This window comes from Jaculus jaculus, chromosome 17, assembly GCF_020740685.1.
Source record: "Jaculus jaculus isolate mJacJac1 chromosome 17, mJacJac1.mat.Y.cur, whole genome shotgun sequence".
NCBI classification, from domain to species: domain Eukaryota; kingdom Metazoa; phylum Chordata; class Mammalia; order Rodentia; family Dipodidae; genus Jaculus; species Jaculus jaculus.
The window spans coordinates 31,623,179-31,650,065 of record NC_059118.1 but is presented as its reverse complement, the minus strand read 5'-3'; the positions used below and the strand labels follow the sequence as shown (position 1 = coordinate 31,650,065).

The window sequence follows — 26,887 nt, the reverse complement described above, 5'->3', positions numbered from 1 at the left end:
AGTATCCTTGATGGCAGACTGAAGTATACTCTGATACAGGACCAGCCAGTCATAAATCTGAATGCTGTAATCAAAAATAGAGGCTCATAGGGCCAGTGGGGTTCTAGATCTTTCTACAAGGAAATGGACTGTTATACTTGCTTCCTTACCTGGTGTCCATACTATTGAAATAAGGCTCATAGAAACTCTTGTGATGTCTTTAGATAATCACATATCCTGAACCATCAGTTATGTTGTCTACTAAAATTATTCTAGGTTATTATGACTAGTAGCATCAATTTGAGTCTCAGATACAATAAGGATTCTTTTTAAAAAATTTTGTTCTTTTTTATTTATTTTGAGAGTGACAGAGAGAGAGAGAGATTGGGAGAGAATGAGAGAATGGGCACGCCAGGGCCTCCAGGCACTGCAAATGAACTCCAGACGTGTGTACCCCCTTGTGCATCTGGCTAACATGGGTCTTGGGGAATTGAGCCTTGAACCAGGCTTAAAGAGGCAAGTGTTTCACCACTAAGCCATCTCTCCAGCTCAACAAAAAGGATTCTTAAATAAAATCTTTAGTTCATATCATGATATCAAGGCTCCATGCCTTTTCCTATGCCTGTCTCCAGTACAGAGGAAAGTTTTCAGTGTGTTGATGTGTTCTTTAAATATGTATATTGTTTTGAGTGCATTTACTGTTAATTTATATTAACACTGGTAGGTTAGAAATCTCCTTCCACCAGTTTTACTTTTATTTTTTCTTTCTTTGCTGCTATGCTTACATGTGACTCTGGATCTTGGGCTGGGGTTGGGCTTCCCAGGACACAGACCCTGAGATAGATTAGTGTGAAGACTGGATGTGGGGGACTGGGGGAAGAAAAGAGTCTGAGGAGGGACTGGTTGAAGATATGAATCTTGGGGACCTCAAGGACAGCTCTGGCATTGGGATACCCAGGTAGAGTCCTGACTTAAGGCAACTGGAAACTCAAGGCAGCCCACGTGTATTTAGAAGTACGCTTCCATGAAGGTGTGCTTTGGCTCTCACAAATGCTGAGAGGGAGACCCGGAGCTAGTTCTGCCAACACCCCCAGTAGCTAGAAAGAATGAGTCTTAAAAGAAGTACAATGGGAAGCATGGAGAACTGTATCTGTGTATCAGCTAGACTCTTGTTTCTCACCTCTGCCTCTCTCCCCACCCACATGTCATTTTCCACTTCCCCGACTCCTTGGTACAGCAAAGGGTGCAGCACAGCTTTTCTCTGAGCACTGGAGACAGATCCTCTGGGGACGGTGCAGAAGGAAAGCCGGGGCCTCTGGAATGGTTGTTCCAGCCTTTGTTCATAGCAGCAGTGCACAAGGGTTTCTGAGCCCCACCGATGTTGATGCTACCTAGCATCTTACATTTGCCAGTCTAATGGATCTGTGGTGTAAAATTTGCATTTCCACAATTGTCCGTGAGTTCGAGGATATTTTAATATGCTTTTGAATGCCATGAGTTTCCGCTCCTATGTTTTATCTGTTTTCTCTTGGGTTCTGGAAAAAAAAAAATCTTGGTCTCTTTTTACCAGGTAAATAAGCCTCCCATATAAATTTTGATAACAGTATCTAAAGAACCATCTCTGGAGTGTGAGTTTCTGGGTTTCTGTTCAGAATTTTACACACACACACACACACACACACACACACACACACACACACACATTGCTGTTTGTGATAAAATATTTTCAAAGAAATTGTCACTTTGATTATATAACAATCTATTTAGGTTTTAGCTGAGGATTTCTTTGAAGTGGCTAATTTTCTTTAACACATGTTTTGTGCCTACTATAAATCTTATCTTAAAATTGACAAAGCTTATAGTACTTTCTATTATTTCTGATTAGAATACCCATCTTACAGTCAATTAAATTTATAAAAGAACTCAAGAGATTTGGGTTGGCTGCCTTGGATGCCTATCCCTCTCTTTGTCTGCTCTTTCCTATCCTCTTTTCTCTCCTCTCATTTCCCTTTTCCTTTCTCTTTCCCTTCTCCTTCCCCCTTCCCATCCTTTTCCTACCTGTGTTCTTCCTTCTCTCATTCCTCCCTCTGATGTATTAGTCAAAATAAGAGTCCTGGGAATCAGATTTGTTTTTTTTTTTTTACTTTATGGATGTTTTGAGGCTTTGATTTTATCTAAGAGAATTTGAGAGAAATATTCTTCACCTGAGAATGCAAAGTCCATAGCCACATGAAGTGTTCTGTTCTGACTGTGGGCATCCTTGGGCTGGCTGTCCCTCCATTCTCTACCTGTCACTCAGAAGGAGAACATCCCTGGGGCTAGTTTGTGTTCTCTCTCCCCAGGGAGCATTTATGTCAGGAGAAGACATTTAAAACCATCTGTCTTGGGCTAAGATTTTCAGTGTGTACAGATCTAATCCTCCAGAGTGGTCTTTATTGCAGGAACCCAGATTTCCTTCCCAAACGACTGACAGTATGGGCTGAACCTGCTCCCTTACCCCTAGGAAAAGGGAGGGTATGCTGTAGCCAGCATATAGTTCTGAAAGTGTTACATCACATTTATTTTTGGTGGAAGTGTCTATTCTTCATTGCACCCTGGTAGACATACTCATAAACACCACATTTATCCTTAGAGTCTAGACACATGTTTACTTTTTATCTTGCCTGAGTGGGTTGAGGAAATCTGTCAGAATAACTGGTTCAAGCATGCTAGGCACACACACAGATTACCCATCTGTGAAATCCCTCATCAGAGGTCTTGCTACTGAGAAGTCTATCCTTGCCCTATGTCAAACAGCTTCTGAGTGGGAGGCTCCTGCTAGGGAGAGAAGCAGCTCTACATTGTGTGTAGGTCAAAATGTGTTAGAAGTAGACTTTGATGAGCATGTTCTAGTGACTTGAGAGAGGGAGAGTGCGTGGAGAACCTGTTTAAATCAAAGTGCTCTCTTACCAAGTGACAGAGTGGTACATTTTTATAAAGTGAAACCTTTATCATTTATTCACAAAAGGAAAATGCACAATGTAGTCTTCCCACTTTTATGGTATCTTGTCAGAGGAAGTGTATGGCTGATTATGTCTTGTGCTACAGATAAATAATGACACTTTTCAGAAAGCAGTTTAGTCCTTGTGATTTCCTCTCACTGCCCTTAGCACATGCCTAGCTGAGTCTGAAGAATGCAGGGATGAGTTGGGGGCTGCAGAATCCCACACATGCAGTGGTGGTGTCTATGTGTCTTCTTATGTAAGTGATCACACCTCATTAACAGTGTCAAGAGTCCATAGAAGGGCTGGAGAAATGGCCTAGCGGTTAAAGCATTTGCCTACATAGACAGGACCCCAATTCAATTCTCCAGGACCATGTAAGCCTGATGCACAAGGGGGCACATGCATCTGGAGTTCATTGGCCATGGCTAGAGACCCTGGCATGCCCATTCTCTCTCTCTCTCCCCCTCTTTCTCTCTCTCAAATAAATAAATAATTTAAAAAAAAGAGTCCATGGAAGATTAATGTGGTCCTGAGATCATGGGGCCCACTTGGGTCTTCACCAGGGCAGCAGCATATGGGTAATGAAATCTGTACCCATGTGGAAGGACCCCTCTCTACTCCACACACTCATGGATATTTCTTCTGGTGACTCAACCAAGGTAAGACATGACCATCCTGGAGGAATCACAGGAAGAAATTGGAGTGAAAGTCTTAAAGGAAGAAGTGAAAAGAAGAAACACAAAGCTTCTTCTCACTCATGCCTTCATATCTGGGACTCATGCTCCAGTTTATTTCTGCCACTGGAGATACTTCCAGAGACTTCCACTTCTCTGTCTTCTCGGTGAGCCTGTGAGCTATCTCTTGTCAGGCCACAGACACTTTTGACCTGAACTAGATAAAGATGACTGCCCTTGCAGTGATTCACATTCCTCTCCTCTGTCACCTTTAGGGACTCTTTGACCTTCCCGATTGTGCTTATTCATCCTATTATGGAAGCTCATAGCTCCAGATGTGCCCCTTTGTAGATCTCATATCAGGTTCAATTATACAGTTATTTATTAATACTCATCCTCTTCTCTGTTAGGCTCTAAACCCAGTGAGGACAAGGACCTGCTGCTGAACACAGGGTATGTGTGGCTCATAGCCAACACTGATCCAGGAGCTGAGAGGCATCTTTGGGCAATGGCTAGATAAGTGAAGGAATGAAGGGCTCTCTGTTTTTCTGTGTCTTCAGGTTCCTTGTACATTTCAGTATGCTGAGGTCAACAGAAGCCTGGGGGACCATCCTCTCTGGGACAGGAGTCACGTTTGCTCTATAAGTGTGAATTTTCACATACTTTGCTCTCCTATGCTGATTTTTAGTCTCTGCCTGGCTTACATGTTTAACACTCATTTTAGATTGAAGTTGTGGTTGTCTAACCAGGGTTTTTAGACCTTATATGCTGTATGTTTGATGGCTGCTTTTAAGCCAAGGCACCAGAAAAGGAAGCTGGCTCTGGCACCTGCAGACTCAGCTTTTGCAGACTTTTCAAGACTGGTATTCTTGACATCATGGGAAGGAATTTGGCTCAGTGGGATGAGTACAGGAGCATCCCATCTGTGAGGACTCTGGGCTTTGCATATCACTGGCTAAATGACCTTGGGCAGGAGGCCTGATCTCTCTGGACTCAGCCTTTTCAGTTGTGAAATAGAGATGACGATACTTTCTCTGGGGGTCACTGGATTAAATTTAAAAATGTGATTGGAGCCTTGATGCAAAATAAATCCTTGGCAATTCTCTGGACATTCCCATGCCCTTTCCCTTCCAACCCCCTTTTGTAAGCAGGAGGTAGCCAGTCATGAAGATTCCTGTACAGGCTACATACAAGTAAGTGGATGAATTCACAGAGAGAGAGAGAGAGAGAGAGAGAGAGAGAGAGAGAGAGAGAGAGAGAGAGAGAGGAAGAGAGATATGAGTGGATGCTGGTATGACCCAAACTACTTAGTACTATAGTGGATTGTAGTACTGACAATTATTTAGTGTGTCCCTGAAGGTCTGGACATTGTGACAGGCACTTGAAAAAAAATTCTTGCATTTAATCATCATTAGAGTTCTCTAAGAAAGTCTCTTTTTCTCCCTTTGCTGCTGGCCCCTGTGAAAGAGCTTGTGGCCAAAGGGGGAAAAAAGAAAGAAAGAAAGAAAGAGAGAGAGAGAGAGAGAGAGAGAGAGAGAGAGAGAGAGAAGAGAAGGAAAGGAAAGGAAAGGAAAGGAAAGGAAAGGAAAGGAAAGGAAAGGAAAGGAAAGGAAAGGAAAGGAAAGGAAAGAAAAAAAGAAGCAGGTTCTGAAGTTTAGCCTCAATGGCACACCCACCCTGTAGAAGATGGAATCATGAATGCTGCCAACTTTGAGTAGTTCCTCCAAGAGAGGAAGTGATTGGAAAGGCTGGGAACCTCTGTAACTTCTGAGATGCCTTTTATCAAAAAGCATTTGAAATATCTCACTGAAAAGAATTTGAAGAAGAAAAATCTCCATGATTGGTTACGCATAGTTGCTAACAGCAGAGTCATGGATCAAGTTCCTTCCAGATTAACCAGGATGAAGGAGGGGAGGAAGATGAGAATTAAAACACTGGTCCAGCAGGTTCACTCTATGCCCAAAGTTCACTGGCTACAGCTGTGAAATTTATTAATTCTGATCATCTCAACCTGTTGATTCACTACTGAAGAATTGCATAGGTGATTTCTTAAAAACTCTGGAGACCCAGATTTGAATGTAAGAAGGGTATCCTTGGTTGCGTTCAATTCTGCAGCCCATAACAAGCCATCTTTAATAAGGGGTGTCTTGGATTCTGATCTTCAATAGCTTTACAATAAGACAAAAGTTAGAAAGGATCTTCTTTATAAGAGAGGTAGAAATGGGAGGACTACCGGTCAAGATGGCGACCGCCTAGCTGCACTACAGAGAACAAGGAAAAAAAAAGATAGATGCAGATCCTAAGAAGAGAGCTGCCCCAACATACCTCAAAAGGGTCCCAACTGAAACTAAGGACAACTGGCGAAATAAGCAAGGGTGATGTTTTCCTGTGAACCAGATACCAGCACAAAGGGGAAGGAGACCAACGCAGAGAAAAATCAACTCCTACCAAATCAGAGAGCCAGAGCCTCAGAGGCCCCCAACAGCTCAGCACTGAAGCAGACCAAAAATGAACCCAACATGGCTCAGGGAAATTTTGGGGAAGAGGGGGAGGAAAGAATGTCAGAGTCACATGTTGGGTCATGATTTGCAGAGACATTTATCATACCAATAACTGGGGGCTAACTCCACAATGCACGACCCATTTTCATTAACAAGGAGGGTCTAATGGGAGGGGGTAGATCACAGATGAGCCTAAATAATGGTACCAAACTGCCTGTATTTACTGAAAAGAAAACTTATAAATTAAATTTAAAAAAATAATAATAATTCAGGAAATAAAGCTTAATAAATCCAACAGTTTTATAACTCATAAAAAAAAGAGAGAGGTAGAAATGGGTCCATTTAAACCCACAGTTGATGATGGTCTGGATATTAGAAAGGCAGTTTTTGAGTGTATGTATATACTTGTGGGCAGTTGTCTTCATAGATTAGATATCTTTGAATTTCTAAATCATGTTGAAGATGGTTTGAAGGACCATTATGACATTAAGCTTCTGACATTTTTAATGTTAGCATAGCCCTCTACCCTTTGTCCAAGTGCAGTACTTCAAACGTTGGAATGGTTTGTTGAGCCATTATGTGCTACATGTACAACTAAGGTAAAGGCAAACTCCATGAAGCAAGAGTTTGGAAAGCAAAATGAATTAAAGTGATTGACCACGAGAGCAGTAGTGGCAATGCTAACTGTTCCAGAAGCAGAGAGAAGAGAATTCACTGATGACTGAATTCTCGTCACAAATCAATTCCAACCCTGAGCTAGTAGCCATCTTTGAAAATATCCAAAAAGATTTATCCTCTACTAACTTGAGAACAATGGACAGTAGTTAGATGTTTGAGCAACATGGGCACCATTACATTTGACCATACAATGCACTAAATTGATAGCTTAATCTTAGGACATGGGAAGGAAGTATCTAATATCTTCAGAATGATCCACTTTTCTTTTTCCTTTATGGAGAGTTTGTTCAGCTTTCTTCTATTGTTTTTGTAGCATTTATTTCAGAAATATGTATCTCCAAACCTCAGAGGCTATAAAACCACTATTGGCTTAGTGGTTAGGACAACATTAAAAATGGAAACTAAAAGTTAGGATTTATGGGGTGTGGAAATAGGGTCCGGTATCTAGCTGCTCTCTAATGTATAGAATTCAAATGTTAAAATTTTGTGACCATGGATTTCTTGGTTTTATAAATTTTCTCATTTAAACATCAAAAATTGTGCAAGACAGACAAAAAGAAGTCTTATCATCATTGTTCAAATGAGGACAAAACAGTTCAGTGAGATTGCCTCATCATAGTGGTGCCATGGCTAAGAAGTGATTGTATTAAGGTGCTGTGAGACAGAAGACCGTGGAGAGGTGGGGTGTGTGTGTGTGTGTGTGTGTGTGTGTGTGTGTGTGTGTGTTATTCATCTCAGCCTTTAAAAAATTCTATACTGTTTGTGACACAGCGGTGCCATGACTGTCAGTGTTGGTGGTAATTAGAGTGGCTGGTCACCTGGCGTGCAAGTCCTCAGTGTCACCATTGTGCTACCCAGCACCAGTCTGTAGCCTTCACTCCCAAGCTGTGGCACTCTCTGGTCAGTGACCCTCCCCATCCTTGGGCTCTACTACTTTCCCTGGCTTTTAGAGAGGGCTGATTGAATCTGATCTCTGCCTTCCATTGCAAACTGGGAGAATATGAACTGGAAGATTAAGAAGTATGAAGGAGGCTATCAGAGTAAATAGGCCTGAAAAGATAAGGCAGTGTCTTCATCCTGAAGTCATATCAAAGATGGTTTAATTGTCTGGTTCAGGATGGTTCCCAGACACAGCATGTCTGAGGTATAAACAGAAGGTATTGGTTCTTTTAGTGGAGTAACTTTGTGGGATACTCTTCCCTAGTTTCCCTGAGATAATTCACAATAGACATTATGAAAATTCCTGGAGTAAATAAACTCTACTCATCCATTAATTTTTATTTTTTAATTTTTTTAAAGATTTTTATTTATTTGAGAGTGGGAGAGAGACAGAGAGAGAGAGAGGCAGATAGAGAATGGGCTCATTGCAAACAAACTCCAGATGCATGCACCACCTTATGCATCTTACATGGGTCCCTGGGGAATTGAGCCTCAAATCGAGGTCCTTAGGCCTCATAGGCAAGCACTTAACTGCAAAGCCATCTCTCTAGCCTGCTCAATCCATTAATTTTTTTTAAGATTTATTTTTATTTATTTGAGACAGAGAGAGGGAGAGAGATATAGAGAGTGAGTGAGAATAGGCATGTCAGGGCCTCTAGCCACTGCAAATGAACTCCAGACACACGCACTCACTTATGCATCTGGCTAATGCCGGTCTTGGGAAAGTGAACTTGAGTCCCTTGGCTGTGCAGGCATGCACCTTAACTGCTAAGCCATCTCTTCAGCCCTCAATCCATTATTATGGAATGCAAAATGTTATCAGGGAACTTTAAAAATTAGCTGGGCATGGTGGCAAACACCTTTAATCCCAGCACTTGGGAGGCAGGGATAGGAGGATTGTCATGAATTTGAGGCCAGCTTGAGATTATATAGTGCATCCCGGTAATCATCTTGGGCTAGAATAACACCCTATACCTCAAAATACAAAACCAACCAACCAACCAACCAACAAAACGTTGCACTCACTGAAGAATCACCAATGGAATGTGCACTTCACACAGCATACTTTAGGAGGCCTAGGCTCAGTGAATCCTTAAACTGAGAAGGAGAGATGTTGTTCCAGTAGGGAAGTGTGGGCCTAGAGACGGGGACTTCCACCATTTACTCTGGGAAGACCCAGGTCTAGGATTCATACTGATATAGAGATGCGTAATATACAGAGGAACTCTTAACCTGGGTCCAGGTCACTGAGGACCCTGGATTTGAGGTTTTATTCAGCTTAGCTTTCTGTAAAGTCTTTCTGAGCACTTGCTTCATATGAGGCTTTCTATGAGGCCATGGGTACAGATATGATTCTGGTCTAGGACTTTTATCCATAACTTAAAAATTAATTTTTGCCATAAACCCTATATCAGGTCAACCTAATATGAAGTATCTTTTCTAACCAGATAAGGTAGGACCTTTCTAGGTTAAAGAATATAGATAACTTGCTATAAGGAATTAAGTAACCCCTAGAACACCAGGGATATACTGAGACTTGCCAGCATGAGCTCCCAGGGGAGCTTTGGTGAGGTTGGCCTCATGGAAGTAAGGTTCTCTAAAAGAGGGAAATCAAGGAGTAGGTTGCTGTGGATCAGCAGTAAGGGATGCTTCTTAGAGAGGTAGAAGACAGAAAAGAAGATAAAGCAGCTGGGTGTGGTGGCACACCCCTTTAATCCCAGCACTAGGAAGGCAGAGCAAGGAGGATTAGCATGAGTTCGAGGCTATTCTGAGACTACATAGTGAATTCCAGGTCAGTCTGGGCTAGAGTGAGACCATACCTGGTAAAGTGCTAGGATAGGTGTGTGTGTGTATGTGTGTGTGTGTGTGTGTGAATTACTAAGGTGAAATATGTAAGGAACATTCAATAGACTGATCCTTCTTGGGTTTGTTGTTGACCTTCTGTGGTGCACGAGAGAAAGTAATTCAGCTTGAATAATATTTTGGCTCAACATCAAAGTCCTCAGAGTGTGAGTGATCTGTATTTGGGAGAAGATCTGGACCTTGGTGGAGAAGGATGGGATGGGTTTTGGCAGAAAAAAAAAGAAAAAGAAAAAGAAAAGTAGATGATGAAATTGTTCTTTGCAGAGACAAGTGAAAACACGTGTTCTTTAATGTTTTTCTGAGAAGGATGGAGGGAGCTGAGAGTAAAATGCTGAGAGGACAGGCAGCTGGCACAAGGCTAGGCCATACCCAACAGGAGCTTGAAAGCAAGAAAGCCTATTGTGACATGTAATTGTTTGTCATGTCATATGTCCAGAGTGCTTATCTCTATGACACCAATATGTCTGTTAAAGTTTGACTGTCTAATATCCCCCTTTGGCTCATGACTTGGTTGACTGATTTCCAGATAGTAGCATTATTAACTTAGAGAAGATCAGGCTGAGCTGGAAGAAGGAGGTCACTGAGGATGGGTACTTGGAAATATGTTATTCTTGACCACTACTTGTTTTGTTCTATCTACCATGAAGTGAATGTTTCTGCACAAATTTCTGCTGTCATGATGTTTTTCCTAAGTACACAAGACTAATAAACCATGGGCCAAACCCTCTAAAATTGTGAGCCAAAATAAATCTTTCCTTATCTGTTATTTTGGTTAAAGTGATGCAAAAGTAATTGATACAACTTCCCAGGACATTTTTTTTTTTTTTTTTTTTTTTTTGGTTTTTCGAGGTAGGGTCTCACTCTGGTCCAGGCTGACCTGGAATTAACTCTGTCATCTCAGGGTGGCCTTGAACTCATGGCAATCCTCCTACCTCTGCCTCTCAAGTGCTGGGATTAAAGGCGTGCGCCACCACGCCCGGCACCAGGACATTTTTTAAAGTTTTCCCTCCTTCCCTTTGATATCCAAGCTTAGCCTTTATGTTGTCCCAAGAGGAAATATGAGAAAGAAAGAGAGAGAGAGAGAGAGAGAGAGAGAGAGAGAGAGAGGAGAGAGGGAGTCTGGGGTAACTGCAGTATGTTGAGTTCTAGAGAAGTGTTCTGGATTTCTAAGGGATTTAGATGGCTAAGGGAAGACCATTTCCATGGGCTTTGGGGACATGGTGGCCTTAGGTGGCATGCATGTCTAAAGATTAAAGGTTAGCATGGAGTATAAAAAGGGATTCATCCCAAACAAGTGCAGAACCATTTTCAACTCCACTTGCCCTCCAGTATTGTGAACTCACCTAGCTCTCTTTTTCTTCATGGTTACTAATAAGAATGATTTACTTTAGGGGTAAATTAAGATTATGCACAGAGCACTCTGTCAGTATTCAGTGAATGTCTCATGCTATTTGGGTGGTCTTTCCAATAGTCCCAGTGACAGTAATGCCACATTCGGATCAGATGTAACAGACAGAAACCTTGTTGGAGACCAATTTCTCATGTGACCACTGTCCCTCTCCACCGGATGTGTATTTCAGATAGAGCCCCAGAGAATATTGACCCAGACAAAGAAGTTTCCAAACCTTCACCCCATCAAATGTCTGAACAAAAGGAAACAAAACTCTCAGAGACCACCATTTTACTGTGAAATTCTAAAATCATATTTATTCACCAATTCACAGAAGTGTCATAATGACCACCAACATGAATCAGTTTGTAGGCATTTACAAGCCAAGGCTGAAAATAAATATCTGTCTGTGTTGAATAGCCATTTAACAAATTACTCAGAAACAGCGAGAGTTGTAATTGTTAGAAATTTAAAGTTTGTGATTTTAACATGGTAAGATCGCAGTCACGGGAAGAAGTTCAGCAGCTTCCTGTCAGGTTACTTTCCTCCTAATCTTTATGTACATGTGGACTTGGCACCACTCACTCTGCCTCAGTTTGGGTCTGGTATGGCAGTACAGGGAGGGGAGAGGTACCAAGGAAGGGGTTAGGGAGGGAAGGGTCTTGTCTGATTAAGGGCGGGGCAAACTTGTTGACAGACAAGTTGATGCGTGCTTCTGAAGTTAGATTTGATTTTCTATAATTCATAAATCCTTCTAATAAGTCATTTCAAGGTTTGCATTGCATCACACTCATATACATACAGTCGCATCATTACCAAATAAATACATAGTCTAGACTAAGAAGATTCATTTTCGGAGCAGCTTAAGATGTTCAGAAATCAGCCAAGTGCAAGTGCACACTAACTAGTCCTTGGGGTGAAGTAGGCCCTTGTGGGAGGCGTGCTAACAGATCTGGCAGTCACTTCCCAGTGGGGAGCTGATGGAAGGCAGTCCTTGAGGGTGAGGCTGTTTCTCTTCTGTCCAAGGTGGGCCCCACAGAGGCTGCGGCAGGACAAGCTTGCCTCTCTGCCTCAGACGTTTTCCATGCTCTGGGGTTAAGGATCTGGGAATCAACAGGCTTCTCATATAAGGCATCTAAATAGTAGCAGCATCTCCAGAGATGGGAGGAGGACAAGGGTGAGAGCAGAACTCCCTAGACCAGAGAGACTGGCCGAACCCTGAACCTTTACATTTAGTTCCAGAACCAAGCTTGGAGATGACAAATTCACCAGAGTTTTCCTTAGGAAATGGCAGACAATAGTGAGGGGTGAAGCGCATACCTAGAGGGTGTTACTCAGATGTGGTCCAAGTGTGTGTATGCCACTGTGAGCAACGTCCTGTTGCTGCTCACTGCCGGAGAGCCAGGCCTAGTGTCTGCAGCAGGCTGACAGGAGGCTGGAATCTGAATTCACAGCAGTTTCCGTAAGCTCAGAGGCCTGTGTGGACAGCCTGCCTCTCTTTGGCTCATTCAGTTTGGAGTGTAGAGACACTATGGAATCTCACCAAGTAATGAGAAGTTAGACCTGTCATTTCTAAACATTTACCAAACTCCTACTCTGTGCTAGGCACCATTCCTAGAGCTCTGAGAGATAAAGGTAAGTTACACATACACAAAAAATTAATAATCTAGCATTAGTGAGGAATTTAAACTAGTTGGGATCATTAATCTCTTTATTATGCATCTTACTTCTGTATTATAGATATGTATATGGCATATACACACATATATTAATAGCTGCTCTTAGCCTTAGTGATGTCTGGTATTTTATATTTAATACTCTACTCTTCTAAACTAATTCCCCACTGGACCATTCCTACTTTCTTGTGAATGTTATGTCCATGCAATAACATAACAAACCCAAATCTTGTACCTATACTTTTCCTTGAGAACATCCATCTTCTACATCCAATTTCTTTTCTCTAATTCTCCACCTGGTTTTCTCCAAACTGGCATGGCTGTCCAGCTTTAAGCATCAACAGCCCTTCTGTGGAAGCTGCCGTAATCAGACCGAAAGCAGCCCGAGTGGGCTGTCCTCACCGTCTAACAGCTCTGACCTGGGAAGGAATGACCATGCCTGTCTCTGTGGTGAAATCACCCACAGGACCCATAATGCTTTCAAAACTTGCATATACAGAGCAGACACGTTAAATGCAGAGAGCAGTGTTCTGGCTTCCTGGATGAGGAGTCACTCCTGTGCTGCCACTTCAACTTCCTGTTCCCTCTCTAGCTCTGTTCCCTTCTTCAATCTCTTATTTCTTGATGAGTTAGCTGGGTTTCAAGTCTGACACACTTTCCTCAAAACTCCTGCTTCATTTCTATCCTCTAAGATATGACTGAAAACGACAACTCTGCCCACCATGGGCAACTTAGGAGCTTGGAAAAAGGCTTGAAGGTGGGTGGGTGGGTGCCACATTCTGCTCTTATGGATGACTAGCAAGGCTGTACTTTTGCCTCCCAAGACACATGCACACATTCTATTCAGATTTGTGAGCTTTGGGACCAAGACTCTAAGGAATCCTTCCAGAAAGCAGATGCCACCCTCTCGTTCCTTCGCATCCCTTTCCCATAGAGGTGCTTGAGTCTAGACCCAAGACCCATGGATTGATTCTCTGCCTTGGACAGCTCTTTCTGCTGGAGAAAGGACTCCTTGATGTTTGTGTCACATTTCTGTTCTGCAATGTTCTATAGGAGGGTCCAGGTAACAGAGGTACATTTTCATTTCCAGATAAAAGCAGATATTAGAGCCAATCCTTTTTTTTTTTTTTTCTGTTGTTGCCTGTGATTAATATACCCCACCTGTATTTCATTGGGCTATGGGGAATTGAGCTTCATGTTGATGAATCTCCGTGGTAAATCTGATAAAAGGGATGGGAGAGTGGCATAGGTTGGTGTCATTAGCAAATTAGAGCTTGCTTTCCTTAGCCAGGGTACTGCCCATGACCCACGGACTGGAACAAGTGGAGTTCTATCTACTCTTGCTCCTTGCTTAGGCAGTCTGTTCACTAGTTTTAGCCAGGAAGGATCACTTTGCCAACAACTCACCTCTCTCTGCCTCAATTCAGTCCACAGAAGTCTTATCTTATCACTTTCCATGTACTTTCCTTCTCCCTCCATCTGATTTTATAAAGGACCTTGACTTATACACCAAGGGGAAGGAGGAGATGTTTTTCAAAAGGGCATCTTAATTTTAAGAACCACATCATTATTTGAGGCCAGGTGATCTCTGAGGATCCATTCAATTTGACACTTGTGGAGTCTATGCTGTGGGCCAGGGGCAGTGCTTGGCACCCAGTATTTTGGGATATGATAGTTTCTCCTCTTGCCTTGGGTAGGTGCAAAGCAGAGGTAGCAAGAGTTGAGAGTACATACTAATCCCCCACAGCCATGTTTTCCAGGGTCCCCATCACAGGGTCCTGGGAAAGGAAGACTGTGTTTCTATTTTATTCGCCTGGAAGTTCTCATGGAGAGGGGCCCTGCCTTGTGGATGTGCCATGCCCATAGTGTAGAGGTGCTAGCTCGTCTCTGCTCCTCAGAATGCAAGGGCCATTTCAGACAGATACCAAGAGACATGCAGCTTGGATGAAGTTCTCTTTACTGTTTCTATTGCATGCAAGTGTTAAGTGGCTGGTATTTCTACCTGATGGCCCCTCTTGTGTTTCATCCCTCCCGGTCTTCCCAAGGATGACCCAACCTGCCAGTCAATAAGAATTGGGCTCACCCTGATTCCAGAACTAACCCTTCATCGCCTTCTGTTTCATCTCATAGGAGGCCTTTGAAATAAATAACTAGTGCAAGGGAAACATATAAAGTTGCTTTAAGTCTGGAGAGAGAAATGAATCAGCAGGGGATTCACTCGGCAAGGCCAGGCTGTAAAGAAAAACTCCTCTCTCTGGTTTCCCCATACTTTTTTCACAGGCAAACAACTGGAAAGTCTTGTTCTTTTCCTATTTTTTTAAACTGATGCTTGCTTCTTAGAGATGGATATATTCTCAATCTTGAATCTGAAGAATGGGTGGAGATCCAATCTCAAGACCTTGTCTAATGATGAGGCAGAGAAACGAGGCTCCCTTTGGGTGTTCTAAGAGTAATCTACTGAGGGGACTTATCTTTGAGCAAGACAGGGCTTAGGGTTTTATGTAGCCAACACTAGTGCTGGTTCTCCGGGCTATGTGCCTGGGCTTCCCTCCTGTCTGCTGCTCCTTTGTGCTCTCTGACTCCTGACCTTGAGATCCTCCTGTGAGGAAAGACACAGACCACAATTGGGTGAAATGATCAATAAAGCACTGAGGAGTTCCTCCAGAAGGTTGTGCACCTTCACCGAGCTTATGCCATAAATCACTGATTGATGAGCCTCAGACTTCAGGTAGGTCTGGGAAAGGGCAATGGTGGAGGCTTGCACCTATACAGGCCTTAGAAATGAGAGCGTCTAGACTCACACTGTAGGTGAAGCTGAAGGTTTGTTTTCTGCTTTTAGTAACATGAGTTACTGCCCTGTTACCAAGAGCCATCCATTCCCCATGCACTTTAGTGTTTGAATTGTGGCTGCATTCCCCAGTCTCACTGCAAATGGACAGTGCTGCAGTAACCTGGCTGTGTCCTTGAATGACCCTGCTCCCTCTGCCAGGCTCTGGCTGCTCCACCAGGACACACACGGGAAACAAGGAAGTTGTCTCAGTGCTCTGAAGTCATCACTGCAGTTTTATTGTTTCCCCCTAAAATATGACTCAAGAGGCTGCTCAGTGGACAGGGACTTGGCAGGTGGTCTCCCTGGGATGCGTGGCCTTGCTACAGCTATCCTGGGCTGTGCCTCTTTGTGGGACAGAAAGGGGACAAGGGCAGGAAGTGTCTCACTGGGACCAAGGTTCCTTGAAACTATTGCTTTAGGGAGTATGAACTGGATCCTTGAAGGCCCTGTGGGTCTGTTTGGTCACATAATCCCTCTACTCACTACACTAGGAGATGATTATCATAATCTTGTTGCATAATAGCAGCTGCTCTAAATTGCATGCCATCAGAAGCTGTTCTCTCCTTCTATATTGGTGATTCCCAAACTCGGGTGTGCTTCAGAATCATAGCTCATGCAAGCACATCTTACTGGTTTCCACCTCCAGAGTTTCTGAGTCAGTAGGTCTGAATGGGGGTTGAGAATTTACGTGTCGAGCCAGTTTCCAGGCGATGCTGGAGCTTGTGGACTGGTGCAAGTCCTCCATAGGTCCTTCAGAGTGTGTCTGCCTTCGCGTCTCACCCTGATCTTAAGCGTCAGAGGAGCACCCTCATATTAAACTAGCCAAGCTTTGGGCTTCGGTTGACAATATTCCCTGCTACTTAAACCACTGTTTCTAACTTGCATAGTCCACTTGGCTGCTTCCTGACTTCTTCTGCCTTGTCCTTACCAAATCTCAGCCAAGTTATCTATGCCCAGGAGAAAGAGTGACTGACTTTCCCCTATAAGTGAGCAAGGAACATGTAGGGAAACATCACTTATTTCTCTAGAGACTTTCTCAGTCTATTCAGTGAGGCCTGCCAGAGTCCCTGGAATCCTATGTACCATTTGACTTAAAGAGGATAACTTCTACCCATAACAGTTCTGACTACTTGTGGAGAGCCTCCAGCCAAGAGCACATCCCAAAGCTAACCAGATCAGGAGATGCTTCTGGGCAGGGCCCTGTCTCATTCATTCTCACTTCCACTGTTTCTGGCTCAGGGTCTGGCATATACTTGGCTGTTCAGTGAGGCCTTGCTGAATTCAGTGAACATGATTGCATATACAGACTCCCACCTGCTTATGGACTGCACATAGGAATGATTGAATTGGGGTGCTAGTGGAAGTAGTTCTCTCTCTCTCTTTCTCTCTCATCACATGGAACAAAATCAAATTTGGCTCCTAATCAGTAGTTCCTATAAAGCCAACTCTGATAATCACTGTAAAAAAAAAAAAAAAAAAAAAAAAAAAAAACTAAGTCAGGATCTATGGAACAGATACAGAATAAATTGATAAAGCAAAGCAAATAAAGACAGGCAAATGAGGGCTCTGAAGCAGACTTCAAAACTTCCATTGCTCATTTCCTTTGCCTACAGCTGGACAATGGAAAATGGTTACATGAAAATTAAACTGTGCCAAGGGCTTCGGCTTGTCAGCCTCGATAAATGTCCAGTGCAGATAGAGAAGCCTGTGCCATCATAGCCTGGTAGAGCACACTGCAGGAGGCTTTGCGGAATCCCCTAGAGGCTGGAAAATCATCTTATGTGAATATCATCCATTTTTCACTGGCAAAAAAGAAATGGACTTACTCCCCTACCTTTCTATATCTTCTATCTTTCCTTCTTTCTTTTCTTTCTTTCTTTCCTTCTTTCTTTCTTTCTTTCCTTCTTTCTTTCTTTCTTTTTTTTTTTTGTAAAACCTATTTGGCTAATTTAAACAAGGAAATGATTAAGAAAAAGTGCCCTTTCTCTTTTTTTTTTCCCCCTCTTGCTAATATTGAGTCATGGTGCCAAGAAGACTGCTAATTTTGAAGTGTGCTGCATAGGGCTTTCTGCTGATTGTGTTGCTATTGATTTAAACAGTCACAAGTCTTTAGGATCATTTTTAGAGCAATGGCATGAGCAAGGCTGAAATGAAAATCAGTCAGGGATAATGAACACTCCTGCTTAGAAATCATTATGGACTAAGCTAGGCTGGAAAGGCGTTAAGCCTGGGGAGTTAACACTTGCCTCCATAGAGTTAGCACTCTGTGATTAGTCTGTTCCCTGGGCCCAAGGCCTTTGCTCCTTAGGAATATTTTTCTGAGCTTGTCAACTCAAAAACAACCAGTAGTTGTTGTTTTCTTGTTTGGTTTTTGATTGCTTATTTATATCTTACCTCCTCTAAACTTTTAAAACAGCTTTAATGGAAGGTCCTGGGGTTTTCCAGCTGTTTAGTTTAAGGCAATGGCCCCTAGGTGGTTGATGGGAGGCCAAGAGGACAGAGTTTGCTTTCCTCTGGGAAATAGCTGCTTTCTGTGAGGACAGGTTAGAGGACCACTCATACTCTCCTCTCACAGATCTGCCTGGCTGTAAGTTTCTTTCTATATCAAGAAATCAAAAGAATACAAAAATTCATGATGTGAGAATTATATGAATTCAAATTGCATCTTTTTTCCCATTGTCCATAAATAAAGTTTAATTGGGACGCAGATGAATAAAGTGTTATTGGAACATTCCTTGGTTTATGCGTTGTCTGTGGCTGATTTCATGCTACAAGGCTACAAGATAGCAGTTGAGTATGTAACAGACATCAAATGATCTGCAAAGCCCCAAGGATTTTCTACCAGATCTTTCCAAATATAGTAGGATGCTTTCTATCACACAGGAAAGGAGGACAGTATTTCCCAGCAGGAGTCTTCCCCTTTGAGAAGACATGTCACCAGGGATGGCCCTTGCTAACTAAAAAGAAGGGTGGTCTAACCCTGGGAGGTAAGGTGATTGGTTAGTTCAACAAAGTGGTCAGGAAAAGAGCTGCCACTGAAATGACATTATTCAGTATCTAGGTGAATTGGTGCCCAGATCAGACTTAACAACATTTGTTTATAAGTATTTGATATACTTTTAATATTCTTTTAAACAGTTCTCCATCTAGTTAATGGCTTTACTTTACTTAGTAAAGCAACTCAGTCTGTATTAGCCTTTTCTGGTCTCAGCAACCTCTTTCTCCTCCTCCCAATCATGAGTCACCTAAGAAGTGGCAATCTATCTATTTTCAAGTTCTGAAAAACAGACCCAGGTTGTCCACTTGGCAAAATGAGCAATGGACTGGCCTGTGGCCAGACCAACCAGCTGCCTCTCCTGGGCCTGAGGATTCCTCTGCCTGGCTGCTGAGGTTTGCCTGAGAGGTCACATGGAGTCTAGATCATCTGGGAATCTGAGGTCCAAAATGGCCGCCTATGGAGGATGGAAAATGCCAGTGTGATTAATATTTTTCACTCGTGGTCAGGTTTCTGGTGGGAGGCACATTCACTTGCACTGAAGCTTGCTACTTTGATAACTACTCTCCTCATGATCTCACCTGTGGAAGTGACAAGGGTGTTGGGAACACGGAAAAAGCCTGCTTGCCCAGTGACATTCTGAGGCACCTCCTTGGAGCTGGCATGCAGATTGACTTCTCGCAGCACAAGCAGAAGAGAGTGCCAGGGCTTATTGTCATTACCTTTTCTTTACAAATGAGCCCAGTTGCCAAATACTCCATCAAATGACACATCTTTGCTATTCTACCCAGATTCCACTTTTATCTACACTACCCCCTCACCCTTAGAAAAACACAAAGATCTTCTAAGACTCCAAAAGAAAATCTCACCCAGCCATGAATAAGAAATACATCCATAAGAGGCAACTGGAGGGCGTGAGGCAGTTTTCCCGCCAATCGAACTGAAAAGATGGAGCAGAGAAAAGTGCTCTCGTAAACCCTAGAATTAAATATTTGCAATCAAAATCCCATTCAAAAAGGATTGGTTTTAAACATATAAAGTGTTCCCTTTACTGCCATAATTTTGAGAGAATTCAGTAGCTCCTAAATGCCCAACTTAAGAATGCCTTTTTTATTTAAAATAATGGGACTGTGAAGTCTAACTAGTTCTACAGATTTTCTCCTTGTAGATGTGCAGACAGGGCCTGACAGAAAAGGGGGAATTTGATTGGGATAATTCACAGGAGATGAGTCTATTTTCTCTTAATGAATATAAAACCTCAAGTTTCTTCCAGTCTTTTTCCTCAAGAAGTAAAAACTTTAGAGGATTGGTTGCATTTTGTAAATGTGGTCCTCTTCTTCCTGTGTCTTCTTTCCCTGCCTCCTCAAGTCTCCTGTATAATCTCAAGTCTAAGTCCTTCTACATCTATTAAGTCCTCTGTGTGGAGGGCTTATCTCATTCCGATTCATCACTTTCCCACAGCTGCTGGTAGAGTGCTTAGCATATAGCAGGTGCCCAGAAATGCATGTCAATATGAACATGATTAGAACCATGGACTGGGAGTAGAAGATGGACAGTCCAGCCTTGACTACACCTCTGAACCACTCTGAGCAACACAGTGACTCTCTGAGCTGACTCTCAGTTTGCCCATCATAAATACACCACATAACAGTTGTCTCACATATTTCTAAGGATTCTTGAGAAGCTTAAAGGAGGTACAGGATGCACAAAATACTTCAGGAGATGGACAAATCTGCCCAAGGTTGTTCTTCCCAGTCAGAAGGCAGTTCACCAACTAGGGACGAGCTTTGCACCTGGGCCAAACCAGCGAGATGGGCTTGGGGAGGAGTGGAATGATGGGAATGTCCTATAGAGACTGAAGACAGAGGAGCTCAAGATGTTTGAAACAGACATGTCCTCAGAGCCTTGTAGAAGTCTTGCAGTGGCCTTAATTCTTGCCCTGCTATTCTCTAGGCCACAAAAGATTGCCCACCAGTTACTATAGCAACAATTTTCCTCATGAAATGCCCATGTTAGAATAGAGATGGAAAAGTCTTCCTTATTAAAATAAGAAGAAAGAATAAGAAAAATTAGGGTTTTTGATACATTTGCCCTCTATTCGAAACCTTCTTCCTTTCATGAGAAGAAAGAATCGCCTGCTATTATTGCAAATATGCTTCTAATTCCTAACAGTTAAAATCCCACACTTTCATCTCAGATCGGCAGAGCTCATGTTTGTTCTACGACATCTGAGAAGGGCATATTTTCTCAAGAGGAAAACTGCGTGACATAGGAGACCACAGGCAATGTGGCAAGAACTTGGTCAACCTTCGGGCTGCCCTTGTCTGAAGAAATCCAACCATGCCCACCCTATGTCATAGCAGGTAGGTGTCCACCATGAAGTCCTGCTGTGTCACCCCATCCACCCTTCCTTCTGCTCCTGGCAGTAGCCATGCCCTGCTGTACCATGGCAGTGCCTACGTAAAGTGCTTCCTGGACCCTGTGGTGAGAGGCCTGACCAGGATAGTCATCTAAATCTTGGCTTTCCCTACATAGGTTGGCAGCAGCCCCTGTGCTCTATTGATGGTCAAGGACAAAATTCTGGTTTTGGACTTGTTCTATGAGCTGATGTGGTCTCAGAAAGAAACAGGAAGAAAAAGGCTCTTCAAGCTGGTCTACACACATGCATGTATGTGCAAACATGTGTGTCTTTTTCTCCCCACAGAATCTCATTCTGCCTCAACAAGATCTTTTGTTTTTTTCAGTAGTAAAGTCCCAAGTGCTCAGATATGTGAGGCTCTGCCACCTTCCCATGTAAGAATCCTGGCAAGTTAGCACAGGGAGGACCTGCTGACGTGGGTGGTGGAGAGACCATTTCGTCATGTGCACACTTAATGAGTGGAAACCCAGGGGCCTTGAGAACATTGAGCCTAGGAGGTGTGAGCGACATCAAGGTGGACCTTCTCCCTTGCAGAGAAAGAGCAAGATGTTTAGAACTCTGCAGACTGGCTGACAGGATACTGGGTGAGCCCAGGGCAGGAGGAGTGAGGGCTACAGGACCAAGTCCACCCTGAAGTCATCACTGGAGTTGGTGCTGGGCTCTTAGAGCTGCCCTATGCCTGGGTCATAGGCAGTGCCCAAAGCACAAAGGGCAGGCTCCAGGAAGCTGGAGAAGACCTTCCCAGACCTGTCATGGAAATCAGAGGCGAGTGTGATAGGCTCGGGCATACATCAGGTTGGGTTCTACAAAAGGGACACAGAGGCTCGACAGTAGGCCTGTGCACGCTAGTAGGGGAGGGTGGAGTCATCCCACTCCAGCTGGGCTTGCCTGGCAGTGCTCTGCCCACGTTTGCCTCTGCCCAGCCCCTCCTCCTCCTCCTCTTCACTGTCGTCTGAGCTGCTGCTGCTGGAGCTTATGTCTTCTTCTGCCTCTTCCTCCTCTCCCTCAGTTTCATCTTCTCCATGCCCTGGACCTTCATGTTTCTGGAAGTCAGGGAGAGAAAGGAAATATGCAACAGAGGCTCAGCAGGGACCATTTTGGAGCTCTGTGAGGGAAACACTTAGGGCTCCTGGAATTCCTTTCTCTTAACGCTAACTCCTCAGCCCAGCATAGGCCCCTCCAGAAAGGCTGACATTTCTAGCTCATCCCTTGCAAGGCACACCACTCCCTCATCCTCAAACTTCTTTTACCTACTATACTCTAAGCCTACCCCTTTGTGGATGAAAATGCTGGAGTCCCCACAGTGGTAAGCTCAGCCCTTCTTCTGCTTAGGGAAACTGAGCCATACGGGCTGCAATGATCAGCTCTACTATTTCCTTATGACTCTTCCTAATCTTTTCTGCTGTCCTTGGCTGTATCTGCCAGACTCGGCACCTGTGAGCAAAAGCCACGATAGGCAGCTATCCAGACCAGAGGCCTGCACACTCATGGATGGCTCTGGGGCTACTGGAAAACTGAAGGAAAATTAGTAAACTTCGTGAATCATGCCACCTTGAATGGAATACTGGCTGTGTTGAGTTTCAGTATATTACTGCTCTTCTCTCAGTAGTTTCCCACACTGGTAAGGATGATGACTTCCACTTCACAGGTTGCTGGAGTATGTAGAGCATCTGCTACAGTGTCTGGCATAAGGTAGGCTCATTAAGTAGCAGGTGTTGCTGTTGTATGTTGTAAGCTATTCTGAGCCTTTAAGGGAGCTCTGTAGACAGTGTGGAGCAAAGCCAACTAATTTGCACTGTTAGCTAATCAAGAATTCAATACTGATTTCTTAAGTGCTAGTCAGCTTTGAACTACAATGGAGGTGAGCTATAGATACAACAAGGCTGCTTGCTTTAAGACATCCCTCATTCTATTTGTGGGGTGAAAGCATTCCTGTATTCTCAGAGTTTGTAGGTTTTGGGGAAATAAGTCTGTTCCTATTGGGAGGGCCAGAGAAGCTCAGAGATTGAAAGAACTGGTGCAGATGCACTAACTGAATTAGGATGAGTTTTGGCCCAGGGCTTAGACACAAGAAGACTTGAGCTGGTGGAGGGAGGAGCACCCCACCCAGAGTTCCCGGCCCAGTGTGGGTCACCTCCATGGGGTTGACTGTGATGGTCAGTGCAGAGTCATCCCAATCCATCTCGGCTTCTTTGGCAGCCTCGGTCTCCTGGATGAAGTGCTGGTGGGTGATTCGGACTCGGTACACACCCATGGCCACAACAAACACCAGCATGCACACCGAGATAATGATGACCACTGTGGCAATACTCGGGACCACTGGAATGAGGAAAGAACCCGTATGATGTGGTGACAAAGGTCTGGAGCATGAACCCAACACCCATTGCAGGGTAAAGTCTTCCCTCCTACTTCCCAGCAGGTCCTCTTTGCATCTTCACATGCCTTTGTCTGGGATACACTTTTCTCACCTATGGAGTGGCCATACTAACCCCCATGCTATGGCAACTGTGAGGAGTAAGGGGGATAATCTATATGCGTTTCTATGTGGGCACAGGATAGGTGTTCCATGAAAGTAAGCTCTCTTTTATTCCTAGTTTCCTCCCCACTATATATATTTATGCTTCCACTGATATTAATGCACTGTAAAGTTTAGTAGGCACAGACACAAGTGCCACCAGATGGAGACACAATATGGCAAGTACTCAAACAAAAGTCTGCGAAGAGGACTTTGAAATATGGAGCATATGTGTCTATATAAAGAGTTACAGATCGTTTCATATAGGGCATGCCCTTGAGTTGGATCTGAAAGGATCAGCATAACATTGCCCCAGCCCTGCACACAAACCTCTGTCATTATGCGTTGTGTCTAACTTCTTGCATAGTTGATTGCCTCCCTACTGAAGGTAGGAATGCCTTGGAGGAAGTGTTTCATGGTCTCCATTGCAGAATTTCCTTCCTCAGCTCTGAGTACTTTGGCTGCTCCAATTGTCACTTAGTGGATGGTCTTGAGTCACTGTGATCCCCCCCCACCCCCGGGGTTGGGGTGCCCTACCTGAACTGCGCTGGATGCTGCTCCGGGACTCGGGATGATGGACAGACTGGAGGAAGGGAGGTTGCACAATAAGATGGTTGACATGCTCCCTGTCTGGGACTCTGACTTCATGGAGGACGCTGACCTGGGAAGAGCAAGGAGAGGTTCTGCTGACCAGAAGTTCCAGGTAAACTTGTAATAATTCTCTTAGTGAATGAGAACATGGACAGGTGAGTCAGGCCTCCCTTAAAAATGCCAGCATCCACTTACCTCCAAGTTGAACTCATTACTAGTGTAGCGCCCATTGAGTTCTGAGCACTTGATCCGGAACCGACGGGTCTCAAGGGAAGTGGGGTGCCAGTTGCGGTAGCGGAGGTGATGCAGCACTTGCTCATAGCGGCTCATGGAGCCCACACCTGCACCAAGAAACCACACCTGTTATCAGGAAGAGGAGACACAGAGACAGGCTGGGGCTGATGGGCTTGTAGGTCCTGTGAATCTAAGAGTTAGAGGTCAACAGTATGTACATTGGTAGATAATGGTACAGACACAAAAGTTCCAAAGAGACAGTGACACAGAGGATTTCCACATAGACTGGTTTCTGACTGGAATGTTTGGCCTCAATCACAAAAGTTCCAAAGAGACAGTGACACAGAGGATTTCCACATAGACTGGTTTCTGACTGGAATGTTTGGCCTCAATCTTTGAAACATGGCTACACCATTGCTGGGTTCAAATACTGTAAGATAAAGTACCTTCTAGCTTCTATATGTCTCTCAAGGAGCGAGATATGGAAGAGATACCCAAGATGCTGTAGTCATTCTACAAAGGATGGCCTACAGAGAAACTCAGGCTATGAGGTCAAATGTAGCCACCTGCCCCTGGGGCTTCACAGTATGGCCCCAGCTGCCACTATACTCGGAATCCCCGGAAAGAGCTGCTCTGAGGGGCCGAGGGCACCGAGCAGGGCTTTACCATAGATGGAGTAGCCTGCAGTGGAGTTAGTAGCATCCAAGTGTCGTTGGTGGAGCTCACTGTGGTTAAGTTCCAAGCACTCCTGCCTTGGATCCAGGTCCCCTCCAAGCACCAAAATGTCACAGAAATCCAAGTTATGTAGCATTTCTTCCAAGACTGCTGACTTGGGAGCTGTGAGAAGACAAACACATGTAAACACAGATATGAGGAACCCTAGCTAATCCCTCCCTCCTTCAATCCCATCTTCCTGGCCCACTGCTCAGACTTCAAACCATTGTCAGGTACAGTGGCATGAATTAGTGGGAAGAGCACATACACAATAGTCAGAAGGTGTTATGGTGGTTTGAATGTGGCTTCATGAATTTGTGATTAAGCCTACATGATGAAACTTCTGCTTGAAGCTTTAAGCCAGAAATAAACCCTCTCCTTCCTTCCATAAGGTGCTTCTGGTTGGATGTTTTCTCCCAGCAACAAGAAGGTAACCATTGCAGGTATGTATCTGAGTACTAGCTCTGCCAGCAAGAAGCAACAAGGCATTGCATAAATTATCTACAAGGAAGTTTTTTTATCTGTGGAGACAGAACAGCAAGAGCTGGCATCTGGGGAGAGCTAAGTGGTCCTCCACTGGAGCGTTCTCCAGGGGTGTGTGTGGGTGTGGGTGTGTATCTCTCTCTCTCTCTCTCTCTCTCTCTCTCGCCTGGCTCTAGTTTCTCAAAGACAGAATCCATAGAGTCCATCCCAGAAACTGTTATAAAGCAGTAATTACTCTGTTTTGTTCAGATGAAGCAGGGTCATTAATTAATCATCAATGAAGTCAACACAATATAACTAAAAGTTAACTAATAATTGATAAATTAGGGTAAATTAATTAGTGCATGTGCTCTCAAGGGAGCACATTAGCAAGCTGGTCAGGCTAATGGTCCTTGCTTGATTTTATGACTCTAAATTTCTCAAAGGAAATGTCTGAGTATTGGAATGCTGGGTAGTTTGATAGTCCAGGATAAAAATTCTATTTTAAGAGCAAGGTTATTTTACTTATGGAATGTGTCTATGTGCCACGTGTTGTACAAATATAATCCTAATAGACACATTAAAGGGATTACTATTATTTGTGACAGAGAGAGAAGGAGATAGATAGATAGAGAGAGGGAGAGAGAGAGAGAATGGGTGCACCATGGCCTCTAGCTATTGCAAATGAACTCCAGATGCATGTGCCACCTTGAACATCTGGCTTACGTGGGACCTAAAGAATCAAACTTGGATCCTTAGGCTTTGTAGACAAGTGCCTTAACCACCAAGCCATCTCTCCAGCCCAGGGGATTACTATTATTATGCTTGACCAGTGGGGAAATGGAAGCCCAAAGGGGTGGAGTGAGTCATCCAAGAGAGTAAGAGAGGGAGTGAAATAGAATGCTTTGATCCCACAGTAATCTCTGGGTCCTAAGTCTTCAAATATTCTTCATATTTATAAAAATAGAATTTTTTAAAAAAGGATTCACTAAGGACAAGAGAATTATTTTGTGTGTGACTGACATTATGTGGGAATTGAGCTCCAGCAGTCAGGCTTTGCAAGCAAACATCTTTAACCACTGAGCCATCATACCAGCCCAAATAGCATTATTCTAAACTATTTTTTTAACTTTTCCAGTGGTACCCAAAGTAATCTTTTTTCTCTCTCTCTATACATATATATGTGTGTATATATATACATACATATATACACATATATAAAATTATGTCTATATATCATATATATATATGTATATATATATATACATATACATATATACATATATATATATGTATATATATATATATATATAGTTTCTGTGTATTTAATTTTTAACTGTTTGCCAACCATAATGGTCTAGCAGCACCATAATATATACTAAAACCAAGGGCAACTGTTAACAGTAGTAAAGATATAATTTCAAATGGTTTTCTCATCATTTC

At 43.5% G+C, this 26,887-nt stretch overlaps 1 protein-coding gene and 1 pseudogene across 1 annotated transcript in view; one reads left to right on the top strand and one right to left on the bottom strand.

Annotated features, from left to right (window-relative positions):
- Positions 1 to 3,629: 3,629 nt before the first annotated feature.
- Positions 3,630 to 5,567, top strand: LOC123455517 (annotated as a pseudogene).
- Positions 5,568 to 11,297: 5,730 nt separating this feature from the next.
- Clstn2 (calsyntenin 2) overlaps positions 11,298 to 26,887 on the bottom strand; it is a 660,628-nt gene continuing 645,038 nt past the window's right edge. The window contains exons 13-17 of the mRNA XM_045136251.1: positions 24,935 to 25,105; positions 24,230 to 24,375; positions 23,981 to 24,104; positions 23,063 to 23,247; positions 11,298 to 21,971 (exon numbers count right to left, since the gene is read on the bottom strand). Of these exons, the coding sequence (XP_044992186.1) occupies positions 21,774 to 21,971; positions 23,063 to 23,247; positions 23,981 to 24,104; positions 24,230 to 24,375; positions 24,935 to 25,105 (824 nt within the window). The 3' untranslated portion in view covers positions 11,298 to 21,773. The remainder of the gene's footprint in view (positions 21,972 to 23,062; positions 23,248 to 23,980; positions 24,105 to 24,229; positions 24,376 to 24,934; positions 25,106 to 26,887) is intronic.